The sequence below is a fragment of the Physcomitrium patens genome, chromosome 7 (genome assembly GCF_059467195.1).
Source record: "Physcomitrium patens ecotype Gransden chromosome 7, ASM5946719v1, whole genome shotgun sequence".
In the NCBI taxonomy this organism is placed as follows: Eukaryota; Viridiplantae; Streptophyta; class Bryopsida; order Funariales; family Funariaceae; genus Physcomitrium; species Physcomitrium patens.
In genome coordinates this window covers 8,115,647-8,137,519 of record NC_143416.1, presented here as the reverse complement: position 1 = coordinate 8,137,519, position 21,873 = coordinate 8,115,647, and the positions used below count along the sequence as shown (strand labels likewise).

At 32.7% G+C, this 21,873-nt stretch overlaps 2 protein-coding genes across 9 annotated transcripts; one reads left to right on the top strand and one right to left on the bottom strand.

The window, feature by feature from the left end:
- Nucleotides 1-1,479: 1,479 nt before the first annotated feature.
- LOC112284319 (uncharacterized) lies at nt 1,480-4,317 on the top strand. Of its 4 annotated transcripts, none has more exons than XM_073535481.2 (7): nt 1,480-1,920; nt 2,041-2,061; nt 2,346-2,446; nt 2,751-2,808; nt 3,359-3,439; nt 3,695-3,794; nt 3,937-4,317. In XM_073535481.2, exons 1-5 carry the CDS (start codon nt 1,884-1,886, stop codon nt 3,364-3,366), a joined length of 225 nt encoding a protein of 74 aa, XP_073391582.1. In that variant the 5' UTR covers nt 1,480-1,883; the 3' UTR covers nt 3,367-3,439; nt 3,695-3,794; nt 3,937-4,317. The 4 variants fall into 4 exon arrangements, with proteins under 4 accessions (XP_073391582.1, XP_090108005.1, XP_024379792.1 ...); XM_090251879.1 differs by having other exon boundaries at nt 1,496-1,855; nt 3,703-3,794; XM_024524024.3 differs by having other exon boundaries at nt 1,499-1,855.
- A 14,363-nt stretch (nt 4,318-18,680) lies between these two features.
- LOC112284836 (mitochondrial carnitine/acylcarnitine carrier-like protein) lies at nt 18,681-21,339 on the bottom strand. 5 transcript variants are annotated; one of them, XM_024525131.3, is made up of 4 exons: nt 21,037-21,193; nt 20,761-20,829; nt 19,430-20,227; nt 18,681-19,320 (listed from the first exon to the last, which is right to left on the bottom strand). In XM_024525131.3, exons 3-4 carry the CDS (start codon nt 19,982-19,984, stop codon nt 18,970-18,972), a joined length of 906 nt encoding a protein of 301 aa, XP_024380899.1. In that variant the 5' UTR covers nt 19,985-20,227; nt 20,761-20,829; nt 21,037-21,193; the 3' UTR covers nt 18,681-18,969. The 5 variants fall into 5 exon arrangements, with proteins under 5 accessions (XP_024380899.1, XP_024380893.1, XP_024380900.1 ...); XM_024525125.3 differs by lacking the exons at nt 20,761-20,829; nt 21,037-21,193 and adding an exon at nt 21,208-21,339; XM_024525132.3 differs by lacking the exon at nt 20,761-20,829 and having other exon boundaries at nt 21,037-21,192.
- Between the last annotated feature and the right edge of the window lie 534 nt (nt 21,340-21,873).

Sequence of the window (21,873 nt, the reverse complement as noted above, 5' to 3'; positions counted from 1 at the left end):
CCTCATTATGTGATTTTTACTTCATGTCGAACTTGTTTTTAAAAGAAAGAGTAATGTCATACACATGTATATTTATCTAAATAAACATAAGTACAAGTAAGTAAATTTGATAATATCTTCTAGATTTAGTCTCTTAAAAGCTTTATAAATGCAAATTGGTTTTATATGTGTTAATTGATGATTGGTAAGTTGAAAATTTTGCCAATAAGTTGGCCATGTAGCACATACATAGGAAACTTATCTTGTAAGTTATAAATGTTTCTTGCAATTTGGACATGTGCCAAAAGTCCTGTAGAACATTACCTCATAGCTCCTATAGATAGTGTATATAGAAGCATGAGTAAGACCTTCTTCACTTTTGTCAATGCCTTTTTTATTCTTGATCTTGTTTCAAGAGTCTCTTGTCTTCTTATTTTTCATAATAGTCATTCTACCATTAAATCTACACTACTTTTGAGTGAATATCTACTCTTTTCAAGGGATACAAAAGTGTATTGCCATTTTGATTGTTTGAAATTCATGTTCTTAACATCATCCTACTTTGCTTCATCCAATCAAGTCCTAGATTTCTTTAAACTTCACCAACACTCTAATAATTTTCCTTGAACCTTTGATGCCTTTTGATCAGTAGCAACTTACTTAGATTAAATTATAAGTAGTGGTAATTAATCTAAGATTTATTAATCTTTAATATTTCTACAAACATTCAAGTGGTTGTTTACATTTAATTGTATTTTTTGTTTGTTGTCAATATAGCTTTAGAAATATCAAATAAGGGACTCAAAGCAAATTTGAATTCATTTGATTTAACATATTTTAAAATAATTAAATAATATGATATAAAAATAATTAGTAATGTATATTAGTTATTATTATTGTTATTATTATTATTATTACTATTTATGTTGGTTTTTTTTTTTCTTTCTTTCTTTCTAAAATTGTCCTTCAATATTTTGATTTTAATATTTTGATTTTGATGATTATAATTTTCTTCTAATCATATTAAATTAATATCTTGTGGAAGATATTTTGTTTGTGTTCATCGTTGATTCCTGGCTCTCTCATAAATTTAGCAAAATTATCAATTCGACATAGCATTTTCTCATGCATAACATATTGGGATGTCGCTCACTTCATTCCAAAATATCTTAAAACCTGCCCTGCCTCCTAAACTTGACAAATTATCAAGGGGTTGGGATATTTTCGAAGGTTGAAGTTGCTACATTGACATCGGAACGAGCCGGAAACCCAGAAACTACCTCAGCAACACATGGAGATTATCCTGTTCACACTGCGGTGATGATGCTTGAGTTTTGATATTCTTTTTTCCAATTTCATCACTTGTGTGATTTTGTGCAGCAACTTTTTATAGGAAGTCGTGATGGACAGAGTTCTAGAATGGAAGGATGTAGAAAAGAACCAGTGACCACTTCCATTATCTGCTCCAGGTCACGATTTGAGAGCAGCAGCGAGGGACCTTGTGTGTCTTTACCTGAGCGAGCGTGAGCGTTTGAGAAATGGATCTGACGCTTCAACCCAAGTTTATTGGCACGTTGACCGTTTCATGATTCTAGTTTTATCACCCAGATTGTGACGTAACATTTGCAACTGAGGCCAGTAGTCTACTATAGCTCGTTTCAAAACTCTATATTTTGCGAGACTGGGTTGCATTTACTTACACGCAGTGTGACCTAGAAGCCACAATGTCGATTAGACTAATGTGCATTGGTGCGATACGAAGAGAAATTATCAATTGCATTCAAGATTTAGAAGAACTAAGGAATAGTTGAGGCGGTATATGTGCATGGTTTTACCATGATAACATGTGTTAGAGGGATTCTGTTCATTCTGGGTGGTAAGGATGATGCGTTCTAGCTTCACAAATGCGGCCATTCAATATAATATTATGTTTCGCTGCAGGTTGTACCCATGGTTTTAAATTTCCCATCAAATGTGCTGAATTTGTGGCATCATTAGCTGTGTTGATACCACTTTTTCTTTTTTGTTGTCTGACTGACTTGTTGGGATGATGTTTTGCAGATATTGGAGCCAATCTTACGGGTACATTTTAATTTGCTTCTGGCTATGAGGTTTTGTACCTGCTGTAGGGTTTCTGTTTAGTCCTTGTAACTTCTCTACTTTTAGTGGTTTCTTTTGTTAAAATAGTTTTTTATTCCTCAAATAAGTATCAATTTTGTTCAAGGGTAAAGGGTTTCAGGGGTTGTGGATTCAAGTCCATAAAATTTCTTTCCAGATATTTTCTCTGCCAGGATTGACGATTTTTTCTTGATCTGGAGCTTGCTTGTCTTGCTTCATCTTTTTTTTGAGTGATTTTCTGGTATCAGATGGCATGTTTTCCGGGAGCTACCATGGCAAGAAGTGCCCTCCGCCAGATCTTGTTCACGTATTGCAGCGAGCTTGGGATGCTGGACTTATTCGTATCATTGTGAGACTAAATGCGGCACAGTCTTACCTACTTTGCCCTATACTCTTGTTTTCTCTGACAAGTATAGATAAGCTTCGAGTTTTCAATCTTGGACAGCAGAAGGACTTGTTGATGCTGTTCAAGAAATTTTGCTGAAACTTAGTAATATGTATCATGAATAAGACGGTTGTGCTCTACGTGCATGTACGACATACTTCTATTTTTTATTCTCTTTGTGTATCAAAACTGTGAAATAAAGAACAATATATGAATCTGTGATCGATGTATTTGTCATAACTTTGATGATTGTGGTTTTGCCGATTAGGTGACAGGAGGATCTTTGAAGGAGTCGAAGGAGGCCTTGTCTTTGACTGACATAGATGGTATGGCCTCTTCAAATTTTCTTTAAGGAATATATCTGTCAAGGAAGCGGCGGTTTCCAACAAAAAAATGATCAAATGCATCCTGTAATGCTGGATGATCCTTAAATTGTCTCTATATCTGGTCTGAAATTTGGACAGGAAAAAACAATGAAGTCTTGATCATATTTCAGTTCTGTAGCGTCGCACAGTTTGTTTCGTTTTGTACACCAGACATCTGTAAGGGTGCTTCGAACGTTAGTGTCCGTTTGAATGAAATCTCTTTTGCAATACCATGTCCTGCTGCCATGGGATGTGCCCGCATGACATCACATCGTTGGAAGAAATGCAGACCGTTTATTCTTTACAGTTAGATGCACGGTGTGACCTGTATCAACAGCCTATATTTGGTACCTTCGCTTGTAAGCGTGTGAATCCCACAAGGAGGATCTAGAGTTCTCAAGTTGAAACTGTTGCTTTGAAAAGTACATCATCCTCATGATTTCAGAACATTTTGCCACTGATTGTGCATTTAATGATGATCTGAAATTGGGATGGCTTTGTGATTTCCCAGGAATTTGAGGAGAGTGGAGACTCAGAGAAGCATTTGCAGGACCTTTTGCAACTCACTATAGATGGTGTTGCCAGAGGGAAGGTACTGACTCATCACATGGATATCTGCATTTACTTCTGGCTCTTTCTTTGAGTACAAGCTTGAAATGTAATGTTGACTTTAACCGTGTGAGCTTCTTTCAAAGAAGCTTTGTTGAGCATGACCATATTCTGGCTTTGAGAAGCTGGATGTAAAGTCGGTAATACCTGTCCAGTAATGTGGTCAACATTAAGCAAGCACTCATGTTAATTTTAGAGTTTGCAAAAGGGACATCACTTGAAGTAACGCGAGGTGCAGTATACTAGGTGCAGTATACGAATAACAGGTTGTAGCAGTTGGTGAGTGTGGCTTGGACTATGATCGCCTCCAATTTTGTCTCAGCTGAGACTCAGCGCCGGTACGTTTGTTTTCATACTATTTTAAACAAGTTATTTTTACCTCAGAGAGTAAACTACTTTTCAAGATTTTGGTATTAGGAGTCGTTCTCAGTCTTGAGTAATACGTTATATGCGTTTTTATTAAAATTACTGGTTTTGCAGTTATTTTGAAAGGCAATTCGAGATCGCTGAGGCGACAAAATTACCTATGTTCCTTCACATGAGGGCCGCTGCTTCCGACTTTCTTGACATTATCAAATGCAATCAACACAGGTTGACTGTTCAGTCTGATGTCTTATAATAGTCTTTTGACTGGGAAAAGGCTCCTCAATGGCAGTCGTACTCAGGGTCTTTGTCAATTAATTATTTTCTTTGTGTCACCAGATTTATTGCAGGTGTAGTGCATTCTTTCACAGGAACTAGCTAAGAAAGGGATCAGCTACTAGCTATTCCTAACCTTTATATTGGTAAATTTCTTGGCTTCAACGTCAGACTTGGACTGCCATAATCTGCTACATTAACTGAAAAAGGTTTAACTGAAAATTTCCCTTGTAGTAGAATGTATAACTAGAAAATTTGATGAATTTCTGTTGGCTCTATTCAAATCGACAGGTATCAATGGGTGCTCATTGAAAAGAATCTAGAAGTAATGGCTGGAATTCAAGTAGAGAGGATGATGATTGAAATTGATTCTCTTTATTGCAACATAAAGAATACATATGTAGGAATCAAGTATGTCAAAACTAATTGGCTTTCAAAAAAAAAAAAAAAAAAAACATGATTAATAATTATTCATAAAAACTTGAAATTATTGAAGAAATTCACTAAATAAGATATAAGTCAGTTTAAATCAAAATGGTTATATACAAGACAAGAGTGAAATGAGATGCCTCTCTTTTTCAACATTCTTTATTTATAGGAGGAATTTACATCTAATGTACTTGATATTCATCTATTATTGAATTAAGTTCTTGGTTCTTGAATGATACTTTAAATTCTTTATAAAAGTAAGATATCCTTGATTATCATACTTCATTGGAGTTGCTTTCAATTACACAAGTCTAATATCTTCTAAAACGTTTTTTAGCCAAAATGCCTCTATTGTATCTTGATTTGTTGCCATGTATTTTGCCTCTATTGTAGACTTTGTAATTATTGGTTGTTTCTTATAATTCCATGAGATTACTCCTACTTTAGTAAAGAATATATATCATATTGTTGACTTTCTATCTTTACATCTTCAATCCAATCCACATCATAATAACCATGTAATGCAATATTATGTCTTTTAAGACAAATTTTGAAGTTTAAAGTACCTTTCAAATACTTCATAATCCTCTTGATGGTTACTTAATGGATTAGTCCAGCCTTTCATATGTGTTGACATATAACACTCACCGTATATGCAAGATCCATCCTTATGCCAACCATTGCATACATAAGTGAACCTCTTATTGCCTCATATAGAATATCTTTTATATTATCTTCAATGTGAGCAAATTCTTCATCCATAAGCTTCATCAACTTCAAATTGGCTATTAAAGGTGTTTTAATGGACTTACATTTTTTCATATTGCATTGTTTTAACATCTCTTTAATGTGCTTGCTTTAGCTCATTGTAATAGTCTTGTTACTACAATCTCTTAGAAATTTCATTCTTAAATGATAGTAGAGCTTTTTCAAATCATTTATCTCATATTCCTTCTCTAACTTTGTCTTCAACTAATCTATTTTCTTTATATTGTTATTCAATATGATTAAATCATTTACATAGAGGATAATAATCAATATGAACTCATTTGATTGCATCCCATACAAGGAATGATCAGCCTCATTCCTTACAAATCTCTCATTCATAAAGTGTAATGAGACATAGATAAGATAACTATCTTATTAATACATAAAAATAGGTAATTGAGGTCATTTATTTTATTTTTTATTTTTTATTTTTATTTTTTAAAATTAAAGCCAAATTGGTAGTCAATATAGGATCCACCATAGAATACCTTAGAGGAATTAAAGATGGTTATCTAGGTATGATCCACCTCTAGAAATTTTTTGCAAGGCAGTTATCAAAGTAGGATCCACCTTTAGATTCTTTTAAGAAGGTGGTTACCAAGTTAGGGCCTACTTCTAAATTATTCTAAAAGAGTAATTATTTCGGTTGAACCTACCATTAAAAATATTCTATAAAGTTTTAGGATGATTAGATAAAATATAAATAAGACTAATTGAGGCTATTTCAAGCATTCAATCAAGTATAACTTTGATTCTTTTTTCTCAGTAAAGTTTGGTTTGTATTTTTTATTGTATTGTGTTTTATTTTTTTTGCTTTGTTTTATCTTTTATGTCCTATTTTGTTTAATTCTATTCAATTTTATTTTGATTCATTTTGCCCTACTTTATAGTAAGATTTATGTTGCTATAGACTGAAAGGATTTTAGATCTTTAAAAGAATTTAGTCTTGTTTCATTGGTATCAGAATGAATGTTGGTCTATTCTTTCGTAGTGTGTTAATAGCCACTATCTAGCTAGAGGTCAGTTGTTGTAGTTACTATGGTTATTATTTTGAAGCTACCATGAGCTACTTTTAAAAAATCAATTAGAAGAATAAAAAGGATTACGATAGCAAAGTTTGGTAAGAAAATTTGCAACACAAGAGATATAGCGAAGCCATCGTAGATAGAAGCTCAAGTGCAATACCTCCTAGACCAAACAGCTACTCTATAAGGACAAATAGAAGCTTCAAATCCTTAGAATTGATATTTGCTAGGCTAAAATTAAGCAAGTGTGAAACATATTCTTGAACTTCAAAGCAATAATATGTATGCCAATGGCTCTTTAATATGTGACAATACTTCCAACTATATGGAGTAAGCTTCAATGAAGGAATTATGTATGCAGCTAGCTATTTGAAAGGTGCAACAATCATTTGGTGGCAACATTGATATCAAAAGTATGAAACTCAAGGTAGATTTTATAACTAGGAGGAGTTTGAGACAAAATTTAGGAATCAATTTTGATCCATTAATGCAAAAAAATTAACTTGTGATGAAATTGGCTAACTTTATATAATCCAAGTGAGTACAAGATTATATCTTTTGATTGAAGTTTCTATGTCTCTAAATTGACAATGTTTTAGAAGCAAAGATAATAGATTAAATTATCTAAGGATTGAAACCTACAGTTCAGCAAAAGATGGAATTAAGGGATCCACAAACATTTGAAGAGGGAATTAGGATTGTAAAGAGGATGGATTCTATAGATTTTAAAAGCCATGGAGCATGACCTATAAGAAAAAATCTTATGCCACTATTCAATATTATAGCATGATAACCAATGTCGATGGAGATTGATGCCTTGTAAGGACCATTAATACTACAAATACGACAAATATTGGCACATAAGAAATTATATTATTATTATTATTATTGAAAGCCAAGCCATTAGATAAGAGATTGTCTAAAGTATCAAAATTTAGATACCAACAAATGAAGATGGATTCATAATCTTGAGACTCATAAGATGATAAAGAAGCAAAGTAGGAAAATAAGGCTCTCAAATAAAAGCACCGAAAATTAATACTAGAGATAGTTATTGTCTCTCAAAGACAAATGGCATGATCTCAGAAAACTATCAAAAGGTTTGATTAATATATATACAAGGTTGATTCAGTGGACAACCATGTTGAGTACTTATAGATTGCGGCTCTATAAAAAATTATATCTTGATTGTGATTGCTAATTGACTTAGAATTAAAACCAAGCTGATGAAAGAAAAAAGTATGTATTTAGTTGATGATTGAGAGAATGTATTAAATGAAACATGTAAAGAAGAAATCTTGAGGTTGAATCACATCTATACCTTGAAAGAAAAGTTCAAGGTAATAAAGCTTAGATATGACATTATCTTGGTATACCATGGCTAAAGGTAAAAAATATGCAAATTGATTGGTAAGTAAGGATGATCTCTTCCAAAGACAATAAAAGCAAGGTGATTCTTTATACTTTTGCATTGAGAGAGGTAACAAAATAATTTGAGGCTAAAAGCTTACTTGTATAGATGACCTCTTTGAAGAAGCAAATATAATATAGCAGTCGATATAATAGTTTTAAATCTTGCTTCAATGATAGAAAAGACAACTGAATAAGTTGAAGGGGCAAAGCAACTCATATGTGAATATTGAAATATTTTTCCAATTGACTTACTTAGTGGTGTGCCACTTCATCAAGGTACATCTTTTCAAATAGAAGTATTGCCTAAAACCAAATTAACAAGTTAATTAATTTATTGCCTAATACCAAATGAACTTGAAGAGCTACAAAAGATATTGAAAAAATTCTTGAAAAAGGACCTCATTCAAGAAAGCATGTTGCTATGGGAAGCATCTATATTCTTTGCATCCAAGAAGGCCAATGGAATTGATTTTGTATTGATTATTGAAGCCTCAATAAGCATACTATTAAGAATGCATATCGACTTCTATGCATGAATGATCTTCTTGACTAACTTCAAGGTACAACCATCTTTAGCAAATTAGATCTTCTCAATGGCTATTGATAAATACCTATTGCAAAAGAAGATATAAAAAAGATGGCATTCTGTATGAGCTATGAACATTTTGAATAGCTTGTTTTACCTTTTGGCTTCACCAATGTTCCAACTTCTTTCATGGATCACGTGAATAGATTGTTTTGGGATCTTTTGGACAAGTATGTCATTATTTTTATTGATAATATCCTAATCTATAGTAAAATCTCTAAAGAGTATGAGCAATACCTATAAAAAAGTGCTATGCTTGCTACAAGATAGTATTTTTTATTACAAGTAATCTAAGTGTAAACTTTGGAAGTTAGAGATTATTTTTTAGGGCATGAAGTGTCCTCTAAGGATGTAAATATGGAGCAAAATAAGATGAGAGCAATGAAAGATTGGCCAGCCCTCAATGATGCTTTTGAAGTTTGCTCATTTTTAGGCCTTGCTGGATAATATTGCCATTTTATTTGGCAATTTTTATAAATTGCTGCTTCATTGATAAACCAATTGAAGAAAGGTGTTTCATTTGAATGGTAATTAGAAAAACAAAGCACCTTAAATAGGTTGAAAGAAGCACTCATTATTACTTCAATATTACAATGGTTGTCATGGTAGAGAATATTTGCCTTAAGAAAATGTTAGACTTCTGGTGATTACTAATTGCTCAACTAAGCTTCTAGATAAAAAAAAACACCAAGTTTATATATAAAATTTTCCTTATAGGAGCAATTACATCAATATATAAGCCATAAATACCAAAGGTCACAAAAAATATGATGTAAATATTATAAAACCTTGTATATCCTTAAGATGAATTTTTTCTAAATTTTAACAACTCATATCTCACAATTAAACTGTCCAAATAAACCAAATTTTTACATGAAGTACTAATGTACTTTTAAAAACTACCACAAAAATTTTTAAGTGCAAATTTATTATGGGTCTTGAGATATTGCCAAAATCCTAACAATAACTTTAAATCCTTATTTATATACATGCATGTGCAATTTTCTTCATATCTCACAAATTAAATATTTAATTAACATAAAATTTTAATATATATCTTTTTAACCTAATAACACATACTTTTGAAAGTTTTGAGCCAAAAATTCATCCAAAAACTCAAGATATGGCTCCAACCATTACTATCAATAAAGTGATTCACTAACTGCCTTTGAATTATATGTGTTGTCTTCAACGCTCTATAACTTCTTCATACAAACTCCATATGCAGAAATTCCTTCACAAAAGATATTGATCTTAAGATCACCCTTGTGGCCATAGTTTTTAATTTCCAAAATCAATCATAAAAATCCATCACTTTAATTCCAAATCCTCTAAAATTTGCACACAAATTATAGTCCAAATCCTAAACCTTACAATCTTTGCTTTTAATTTTCAAATGTTCCTTGTAAAGTTATCAAAATCTTAGTTATTAGGCATGGCATTTGACCAATATGCATGAAGATCTTTATTTTTAGCTTTCATCCATCCATATCTTACTTTCATTCCTCCAAATAAGTTTTTTTAGAGATTTGGATCTTCATCTTTTAGCTCCAATCTTCTCCTTAAATTTTATATTAAATATTTAAATCTTATATAATTCAAATATTATAATCAATATAAATAAACCTCAAAATAAATTTTCTTATATAAAATCTCTTTAAATTAATCTAATAACTACTCTAAAGTACATCAATACTTATAAATATATTATCTATTTTAGTTAATTTTTATATACTATAAATAATTATAATACAATGTCGTATGATTTCAATCTTTTCTATATACTTGACATTCATGCTTCCAACTTTGTTATTGAAGTGGTCCTTCAACAAGACTTTGGTAGGGGCCTTCAACTTGTGGTATATGAATCACACTATTGTAGTAGAGAGTATTTGCCTTAAAAAAGTGCTATACTTTTAGTTTTCATTAAATACTCAATTAAGCCTCTAGATAAAGTAAAAATCAAGTCTATATATAAAATTATCCTTGTAGAGGCAATTACATCAATACATGAGCCTTAAGTACCAAAGATCACCAAAAATCTGATAAAAATATTATAAAAAACTTATATATCCTTAAAATAAATTCTTCTCAAACTTCAACAATTCATATCTCATGATCGGACCATCCAAACAAACCTAAATTTTACATAAAGTATTGATGTACTTTTAACAACTACCACAAAAAATTTTAACTATAAATTCATTACAAATCTTGAGATATTACCAAAATACTAATAATAGCTTCAAATCCATGCTTACATATATCCATGTGCAAATTTCTTCATATCTCACAAATTAAATATTCAATTATTATAAAACTTTGATATATAGCTTTTTAACTCAATAACACACATTTTTAAAAATAATTAGCCAAAAATTCATTCAAAAATTCAAGATATGGCTCCAACTATTACTATCAATAAAATGACTCACTTATTGCCTCTGAATTACATGTGCTATCTTCAATGCTCTATAACTTCTTCATACAAACTTCAAATGCAGAAATTCCTTCATAAAAGATATGGATCTTGAAATCATTTTTATCATTGCAACTTTCAATCTCCAAAATCTATCATAAAACTCTTTGTATCTTCAAAATAATAATATTATATCTTAAAAAATACTTTAATTTTTAACATCTATAACTTCATCATTCTAACTCCAAATTCTCTAAAATCTATATAAAAATTATAGTCCGAATCCTAAACCTTACAACTCTTGCTTTTGATTCTCAAATGCCTCTTCTAAAGTTGCCAAAATCCTTGTTATGGTCACAAATCGCTTGTTGAATGTCCATTGGGCATGGCCTTCGACCAATAGAAATAAAGATCTTTATTTTTTTCCTTCATTCGACCATGCCTTGATTTCATCCCTCTCCATAAGCCTCATGGTAGTTTAGATTTTCATCCTTAGGCTTCTACCTTCTTTTAAAGCTCTATACTAAACATCTAAATCTTATATAATTTAAATACTATAATAAAAATAGATAAAATTTAAAATAAAGTTCCTTATATCCACTCTCTTTAAATTAATTTATTAACCATTCTAACATACATCAAGACTTATGAACATAAAATATGTTTTAACTAATTTTTACATACTATAAATATTTATAATATGACAACGTAAATTTAGAAGGACAGAGCTCAATTATTGTGCATGTAATTGAGAGCAATTAATAATTATACATGCCACAAAGATGTGGTAACATTATTTTTTTGAATAACTAGTGATAGTTTGGAATAACCATCAATCCCTACTACATAATTTGTATCTAAAAAATATGAAATTATAACATCATCATTAAAAAAAATAATTGTAATTTTTTTATATTTAGCTTAAATACAAGCAAAAGCAACAACATATTCTATTGCAAAATTTATTGTAGAGACCAAATTTGAAAGCCAAATTGGAAGACAAGATAGAAGTTGCTGCCATTAGTAGTGTTATCTTAAACCTAACCAAAGAAATAAAATGGAAAGAAGCTACAAATTAGGATATTTATTTAAAAATGATTAACAATCAGCTAAACATGGATAATATACAATATTAAGATTATAGTATTAATGATGGCTTATTCTATTTAAAGAAGCAGATTTATATATGTGACAATATCATATTTCGGATATGTATACTTCATGAAGGACACAATATTCCAACATCTAGGCATCTAGAGCATAAAAAGTCTCTAGAATGACTATCAAGGACATGATTTTGGATGGATTAGGACCATGAGATTCAAGCTTTTGTGAGCTCTTGCAAGTCATGTCAACCTAATAAAGCACGTAATATGAGACATGTTAGGCTATTGCAGCCAATTCCACTATCTATGGCACGCTGAGATTAAGTGACCAAGAACCTCATTACGTATTTGCTACATACGTCTCATAATCACACTACAATTACTATCTTTACAGACCAATTCTTGAAGCAACTTCACTTGGCTACAATGCGATCAGATACTGATGCTCTAATACTTACATGGATCTTTTTTGAAAATCTTTTGTTACTATAGATTACTTCATGTCATCATTATAGATCAAAATACATACTTTATGGAAATTTTTTGGCAAGCCTTATTCAAATTACTACGCACATGACTTGCTATGTCTACAGCCTTCCATCTTCAAATAGATAAATAAACACAGCATATAAATCAAACCTTCAAAGATAAGCTATAAGCATTTGTGGTGGTTTATTATAATAATTAAGATGAATATTTGATGCTCTTGGAGTTTCCTTACAATGATAGTATTCAATCAAGTATTGGTCATTCACCATTCTTCTTTAATATCAATCAGCATCTAATTATGCCAATAATTCTCCATTATCTCATTGACACCAACAATCCAATAATGGAAGAGTTATACAATGGCTTACAATTGCCTTGTAAGAAGCATGATACCACTTGATTATTGTTGTTGGATTGTAGCACAACAATATGATGAAAATATAATCAAAAATAAAATTTTAACTAGTATCTAATCATCTTGGTTTAATAATAATTCAAGATATTTAAACATGAATTTTATAAAAGGTGCTTAGTTTATTTTCTTATCTTAATAGCTATTAGATTAAAGGTTGATTAGTAATTTTACCTTCTAGACTATAGAAATTCTTTTATTACATTAAAAAGGCCATAAATTGATAATAATCAAATTAAAAGAGGTAAATAATTAATACGGTTGATACTAAGATTAAATTGAGGATAGGATTGGGCTAAAAAATCCCTAGAATAGATTAGATTGATATCCAAGGATCGATCATTTCTGGATAAGATTGAAATCAAACCTCTAGCCACAAAAATAACTACTTAGAATAAAGTAGAGGGAGTATTTGAAGGTCAGCAATTAGGATTGATGAACTAGCTTTAAGTTGATTTTAGAGATATAAGACTTATTTTTAGAGGGCTTGGAATGACTTTAAAATTTTTGTTCAAAATTAGAATTTGTATTCGTGATTTGGGATTTATATAATATAATTAGAACTAGCATTCTTGGCTAATTTGTATAATTGGTGTTACATCTATAGTTCAAATCTTGATAGTATTTGGTTGATTGGATGTGTTAAGTGTGTATAAAATTTTGTGTCAATCTAATAGTGCAATTAAAAGATAACTAAATTTTGATACAAGAATGTATTAAAAGTTGGTAGTTTGAGGTTGAATAGGATTTTTATGATATCTAAAGATGTACTAATTGAATCAAGTTGAAATTATGCTTGGTGGTAGAAGACTTTAAGATCAAGCTATAAATTGATTTTGAATTGAAGTTAATGATTAGAGAAGGAGAAATAGCTATTAGAACATTTACATCAACTTTCAAGTTAGCAACTAAGTGACATTAGTAAAGTTTTTGGACTTATTCTCACAATCTATAAGTTGAATTGGATTGATTTTTTTTTTTAAGCATGTAGAAGACTTATAATGAAATTTTTGTGTAAAAGTTTGCACTAAGCAAGTGGTCAAATTAAGACTTACAACTTGCCAAAGTTCACTCATTAGGATTAGGACTTACAAAGACAAATCAAAATTACCTAATTGTAAAAGTAATAAGATAATTAGAGTTTATGTATGATTTAAGTTTTTAAGAAGAGTGTTTTTGAGTACTTTGTATTGGCTTTAAGCACTTTTGAATTAAAATTCGAATTACATTCTTCTTATAAGGATGAAACCTATTAGGATTTTTTAGATAATTATAAATGACAACTTCACCTTGAATATCCAAGTACCTCATGCATTTTCAAATAAGACAATACATATTATGACAATGTATAGAATCAATAGAAGTAGTATATAAATAATCATCAATAATAAAGGACCTTCCATGAGGGTGACTAGGTATTACTCTCCAGTACCAACTTTCTACTTGCTACATCAATCCAAATGCGTAAGCTAGTACCTCGATGGCTTGGACCTTTCTGTATTTCTGTAATGATTTTTCATATTGCATATTGTCTCAAGATTCTACCACATATTTGGATATATTCAATCTTTCATATTTTATAACTCAAGAAATTTCATACTAAACCAAAGCACTTCTTCGACCGACACCAACCACTACCACCACCAATTGTGATTAATGACCAACAAGAGTATAAATTGGATAATATTTTGAAGCATTGCTACCTTTGTTAAGGCAATGGATGTCTGCAACTTTAATATAAGGTCCTTTAGAAAGACTATTTCATCTACAATGCAATATGAAAACTTATACAAGACCTCATTTATTATCAAGAAACAATCTAGAAGTACTATCGAGAGCAAAATAAGGATGTTTTTCATTAGTGGAAGGGGATTAATTCTAACAAGGCATGGATAAGATAATTATAATATTGATGTATAGAAATAGGTAATTAGGGCTATTTTTGAGAAGTCTCTAGAAAATTTTAGAATTGAAGTCAAGTTGGTGGTTCATATGGAATCCACCATAGAACATCTTAAAAGAATTAAAGTTGGTTATACAAGTAGAATCCACCTCTAAAGTCTTTTAAGAGGGCAATTATTAAGATAGAATCCACCTCTAAAATCTTCTAAAAAGATAGTTATTTTGATAGAATCTACCATTAAAAATATTCTAAAAAGCTCAAAATTCTTGGACAAAGTATAAATAAGACTGATCAGTCAGGTATAGCTTTGGTCATTTTTTCTTAGTAAAATTTGATATATATATATATATATATATATATATATATATATTCTATTCTATTTCTATTTGTTGTATTTTATCATTTATATTCTATTTTATTGAGTTTTGTTCAGTTTTATTCTTGTCCATTTTGTCTTATTTTGTGATGGAATTTATATTATTATAGATTAGAAGGATTTTAGATCTTTAAGAAAATTTAGTCTTATTTCACAAAGAATATATCAATAAGTTGGTACTAAGCCTTTAGGAATTATTTTAGTCCATATAAAGATTTCTTCAACTTAAAAATATGGTTTTATTTGCCTTCTTCAATAAATTTTTGAAATAGATCCATGTAGATGTCTTCTTTCAACTTTTTATTTAAAAATACCATCTTCACCTCTATTTGATGCATTTCAAAGTCCATTATTGCTCCAATTGCCACAATAATTCTAATAGTAGTGAATTTGGCTATAAAAACAAATATTCTATTGAAATCAATATTAAAAACTTTTGAATAGCCTTTGGTAATTAATCTTGCCTTATATCTCATAATATTGCCTATTGTATCTCTTTTGGTTCTAAACACCCATTTACAACTAATAAAAGATTGATTTAGTAGAAGTTGAATCAATTTTCATATTCCATTATCCATAAGTGATTTGTACTCTTCTTCTATAGCCTTCTCTTACTTCATAGTATCCGTGGACTTCATTACATCACACAAATTCAATAAACTAGCAAGAATTGCTACTTTGGCATATTTTTCACTTACTTGAGGAAAGATATGGTTCTTTTATCATTCACCTTCTGGTCTTCTTTCTTTCAAAGAATATCTCTTTACATTTGAAGAAGATTCATCTTTTTACATTCCATACTCTCTTCTTAGTTTCTTCTACTTTAAAGCTTGTCTTTTTTCATTCAAAGGTTGGTATTCTTCATTATCGTCATCATCATCATAATCTTCAATATCTTTAATATTGGTCCTAGAAATTGTAGAGGCCTTTTCTTTTATCTTCATTACCTTTTTACCTTCATTCACACTTCGACCATCTTCTTTGTCATCATCTTTATCTTCTTTTTTTGCTGAAATTAAAGATTTATCTATAAATATACCACTACTTCCACTTGAATATATCTCACAGGTATTTTTATACTCTAAAAATTCTACATCACGACTTTTGATGATATTTTTGGATTTAAAATACATAAGCCTATATACCTTGGTATCTTTACAATATCTAACAAATATACATTTTATATCTTTTACATCAAGTTTGAATCTCATAAAATTTGATATCTTTACATGAATGATGAATCAAAAAGTCTTTATGTATAAAACACAAGGTTTCTTGTCATTCTATACTTCTTCTGAAGTCATTGATGTGAGTGCACTTGTAGGGTACCTATTCCTTATATATATCACATTTACTATGAATTTTATCCAAAATTCATATTTAAGGCATTGTGCATGTAGCATATTTTTTGCTATCTTTATAATGGTTCAATTTACTCTTTTAGCAACTCCATTTTTTTGTAGAATGTAAGGAATAGGTGTTTGTCTTACAATACATTGAATCTTTAAGAAGTCATCAAAATACTTTGATAAATATTCACCTCCATTGTTTATGTATAACAACTTAAACTTGTACCTACATTATTTTTTCACAAATGCCTTAAATTCCTTAAACCTTAAAAATACTCTGACTTGGATATGACAATGAAAATCTACATCTTCTTTCAAAAACCATCAACAAATGTGACAAAATATCTTATTTTTTTAATTGATGGTGTCTTCATTGGTCCACAAACATCCAAATATATAATCTCTAATAACTTCCTTGCATATATTACAAATTCCTTTGGAAATGAGGCCCTTTGTTGTTTGTCTTAGATACAACCTTTACAAGCGAGTATCATAGTATTGTGGCTAAATTAATCAAGATTCAAGCCACTTACCATGGATTAGAGTTTCTTTATGCTCTTGGCATTCAAATGATTAAAGCATCTATGTCAAATGCCAAATTTATCTTGATCATGTGAAAACTCAGCAAACGTGGCTACTTTAATTCTATTCAATTTCTTACACTTGGTAAAGTAGAGATTGCCATTTCTAAAACCTTTGGCAATATTTTTTTATCCAATATTTGTAGAAAGCATCCATTCTTATCAACTTATACCTTACAACCATATGAAACTAGTTTACTCTCTAAAAAAGAGGCTTATCTTGATCTTTGATACATATAAGATGTTCCTCAATTTGATCTTCTTTGCTTATACTTTCACAACAATCTCCACTATAATAGAGTCCATTCTAATAGCTTGTACCATGCCATTGTCTCTTATAAAAATATTTATTGTTGAAATTTCTTCATAAGTATCAAATAAACATTTGCTTGGAGTCATGTATTTGGTGGCATCTAAATCAACAATCCACTTAGATATAGCAGCCATAGAAGTACTTTAACTTGCCATAAATATAAAATTATGTCTTTTAAATTACTCATGTATATTATTGGTACTTTTTTATCTTTTTTTTTTTTTTTTTTTTTTTTTTTTTTTATCTTGTAGCAGTTTTGTGCAAAGTGACGTGATTTTTGACAAATGAAGTAAGTTTTCACATTATTATATTGATTAGAGTAGCCTCCCTTACCTTGTCTTGAAAGAAAAGCCGAATCTTCACTTTAAGGCTCTTTTTCTTTCCTTTTCATTACTTCATCAATAAGTCTTGTTGTTAAATAGTCCATTATAAGTTTCTTTAATTTAATGGACTTTAATGCCACAATGAGGTAATTATAAGACTTAAGATGGCTCATAACTAAGGTCATGAAAATATTTCTCTCTTTTAAAGGCTTGTTAGTAATTGCTAGTTGATTTGAAAGAGCCTTTATCTTATTGATATAAGCTATGAGAACTTTACCTTCTTCCATCTTATAAGTAAAGAATTTCCTCCTTGTAAAGATGATGTTGAATAAGTTCTTGCTTTTATATATATTATAAAGAATCTTTCATATTTTTGCTAGTCTTTTGTAAGAGATAATGTAAGAAAAATTGGCTTCATCCAAATTAGTAGAAATTATGCCAAAAGCCTTCTTTTCACATCTTTTAAAGTTCTTTTTTCCTTAGCATTTGCATGTATGCTTGGAAGCTCTTTACTTTCATTTACAATGTTCGAAAGCTCTAAAGATGCCAATAAAAGTTCTATTTTGACCTTCAAATGGTAGAAATTATCCTTTCTAAACTTCTCAATCATTCTCAAACCTTCACCCTCACTAAAAGCCATGTCTAAAAAGAGCTTTAACAAAAATATCAAAAAAGAGTCTCTATGTGCTTAAAAATACCAAATCAATTTGATACTAGTAGAATTTTAGAATATCTTTTTGTAAAAAATGGAGTAATTTTTTACTCAAAACACTCTCAATTCAAGTTTTCAAGCTTTTAATAAGTATGTGCATTATAAAGAACCTTACTATCAAAATCTCCTACTCATTCAAACCATTTATTTCACAATACATGTAAGGTAAGTGAAAATCCTTTAATAACACAAAAAGACATTATCAAAGTCTTTCTATAAAGTCTTAAACTCACAATCTTAATAGTTAAGAATCCACCAAATAATATTTGAGATCTATGAGATCAAAATGAGAACCTTCTTATGCCATCAAGTATTTAGACATTGCTGACATGAAAGAAAATTAATGATTGTACACCGCACTTTGAAATGACTAGACGAATGTTAACGTGAAGGAGAGTAGAAAATTCAAGTCCGAATTCCAATTTCCTGTATTCCAGACAAAACTGGACACTCATAAATGAAAGTCTGCCTTCTACCATTGATGGATGGTTCATACCACCAGGCGAGTGGTGCATTCCTCCGCCGCATAAGAATGTACTTCTGGGGGTCTAGGGGGAGGGGGGGGATTAAAAAAATGAGAGATCAAACCCCTGCCTAATCCAGTTTCTGACTGGTGTAGCAAAACGGTGTGAAGGTTCATTCGTGCTTCTACAGAAGAGGATTGACAAGTTCAACTGAGGGCCTCGCTAACCATTTCATAGGCAACAAAGCAAGCAGCATTGGCAGGGACGCTGCGGGCCATAGCAGGGCCGAATCCACGGTACAACCCCTTCACACTCTCTGCAGCATACACTTTCCGAAATGCGTCCACGGTGCCTGCGTATTTGGGATGCCGATGATCGTCGACCTGGATGACACTCTTGATAACGTCAGTTGGATGTACGGATATCCAGAATGTGGCTCCTGCCACCCCACCCGCCAGGATTTGCGACCCCTTTCCCAGTTGAGAAGTGTCTTTGCCGCCTGCTAACATTTGCTTCGTCGCTTGGTAAGCTCCAAACATCGCCGCATTCCCAGGCACCTGTAATCGTCCACCCAGAGCAACAAACATTCTGCTGAGTTTATCCCCAGCTATGACAGAATTTGTAACTGAGCCAATCTTCAACTTTAGTAATGCTGATGTAAAATACCTCGCGTAAGAGAGTAGGAATGAGGCCTTTGAACAAGCCAAAGATGCCACCTTCGTTCCGCAGGACCTGCTTGACCACATCCATGGGACCTTTGTAATGGTGCCGGTGCACCGCAACGTTCTCCACACCGGCGGCTGCCAACGCGCTCTGGGCTTGCAATTTGCACTTGACGAGTTCCGTTGGGCATGCGACAAAGGAGACCGCCATGCCTGCGCCTGCTCCAGCTATTATTTGCTGGCCCACGTCCAGATGCTGCCCAGGATGGTCTCGCAACAGGGTCTCCATCTGGCCTCGAGCGCAGAAGAGCACGGCATTGGATACTGCCACAGTAGCGAGGGGAGCACCCATGCCTTTGTACAATCCTTTCGTACCTTCCTCAGCCAGTATTTTCCTCACGGCATCCACAGCACCCGCATACTTTGCAGGGCGACCTGGTGCTGGAGCTCCCTGACTCTGCAGCTTCACCTTGATGGTGTCGAAGGGATGCCCAACCAATAGCTGCGCGGCCCCCGCAAAGGTGCCCGCCGTCAGATCCTTGGCTACTTCACCTCCCATTGCTCTCCCTCCTGACTCTGCTCTGCTCTGGTTTCGCCCTGCAGCCTGGATCTCTAAAAATGAGACCTGGGGATGCACTTTCTGCTACTTGGTCATAGGTGAAGTGCTGCAGCAGCTGCGAAGCTACTTCGGGACTGCAATCCTGTTCAAAACTCTGCTGCTCCTGCCATTGCTGCTATCATCAAGGATACAGTTGCTATGCTGCAAGCACCCATCGCCCATGTTGTACCTCGCATACAAGCTCTGAAGCAAAAGTCTCATATTGTCAGGCTACATCTTTTCACCGCTAATTCTTGCACAGAATCATCGTTATATATTCACCGAGCCTCAAACCAATCAAGATGCACACATCCACTGTCCGACAAGACATTAAGTTGAACTTGATGCGAGGTCGCGAAGCAGCTTGTAGATTTTCGGTCTTTCTGATCGAGACGGTCCCTTGATTAATTTAACAAAAAAAAAAAAAAAAAAAAAAACTTGGAAATCGTAACCCTAAAATGTAAGGAAGCGATTTGAGTGTCAATCTAAAAGTCCATCACACAATATTCTGTCCTATTAATTGCAGTGATGAACAGCTATGTTGCAACAATGGAGTCAAGATCCTGCAGCATTCCAATGAACCAGACATCCTGCCATGAGATTTCACAATCAAAACCCATCCAGATCCTGTGTAATCCGAGGTGTAATGCAGGCATCCAGACAAGAGCTACATGGAAAATCCTTGAGGTACAACAAGTAACAATGTAAGAGAGACAAAAAGAGAATGGCACACAGACACGGAAGAGTGATGCTTCGAAACATAAAGTAGATTCAGCTCCTCTTCGAACACTTCCGACCCAACCCACCTGAATTCAACACGTCAGTTCGTAAGCGCTATGAGCCAGCTGACGACACAACCATATAGTCATACCCTTATAGAAACACTCTACATCGGAGAATGAAGATGAATAACAAGGGATACTAACAGATCCACCGGCTCGCGATCGACTATGCAGCCGTGGTGATGAGGCAGTCACAGACGATCTGAAGAGGGATGAGAGCACGAGACCAACCAGACACGGAAGCCCAATGCACAAGTCGACGAGCCGGGTCACGGGAAGCAGCGGTGGCACAGAGTGCCGTAAACGAATCTAAGAATATAGTCTACAATGTCTTTCTGTAAGTCAGTCAGTCAGTCAGATCGGATCCCCTGGAAGCGCAGAAAAGGTAGGGAGGAGGGGGACCTGAGAGAGATAAGAAGAAGACGAAGAAGAATGAGTCATCCATCAGCAGCGCCACATAGGAAGCGCTCTCCCTCGCGTCGGAGTCGTCGCCATCGCCACGGTGGAAAGTCGGCAAGGGAGAGAGAGATCGAGGGAGGGAGTGAGGGATGTGAAGTGATGTGATGTGGAATACTTCCTTCACCTAGAGCAGCAGCCCCCACCCCCCCCCCCCACCCCACCATACTTACTGGCTGAATCATTCTCCTTCCCTCATACCACCATTATTCTATAAATTCTTCTTCTTCACGCACATTCCTCCTGTTTTGCCACGTTTTTCTAAGTCAATATAATCAATTGATTCTTCAAGCTTACATTTAGAATCTTCTTCTTTGTCATTTTCATAGAGTATCCAAAACCTTTTTCACCACCTGAAAGGCAGAGCGTCATCCTGTTCACGAAAGAGAAAGAAAAAAGAAATAATAATAAGAGTAATAATATGTACATCAACAACGAGAAACAACGCATGATTGATTTATTACATGCTTACATATTGTGGGGAAGAGAAAGGAAAGGATCGGTGTGGAATGAATATCATCGGAGAAAATATGGGGCATATGACTCAGCATCCACGTCATCCCCAGCTCATCATCCTTCAGATGATATAGGGTGAGCTGTCGATCTTTCTGG

Bases quoted from the DNA above. Each gene is read 5' to 3' on its own strand.
- LOC112284319 (XM_090251879.1), top strand. From the start codon at position 1,816: ATGATAACATGTGTTAGAGGGATTCTGTTCATTCTGGGTG. The intron at 2,062-2,345 runs GTACATTTTAAT...TTCTGGTATCAG, and splicing joins TATTGGAGCCAATCTTACGG to ATGGCATGTTTTCCGGGAGC. The intron at 2,447-2,750 runs GTGAGACTAAAT...TTTGCCGATTAG, and splicing joins CTGGACTTATTCGTATCATT to GTGACAGGAGGATCTTTGAA.
- LOC112284836 (XM_024525125.3), bottom strand. From the start codon at position 19,984: ATGGGAGGTGAAGTAGCCAAGGATCTGACGGCGGGCACCTTTGCGGGG. The intron at 19,321-19,429 runs GTATTTTACATC...GGACGATTACAG, and splicing joins TTCCTACTCTCTTACGCGAG to GTGCCTGGGAATGCGGCGAT.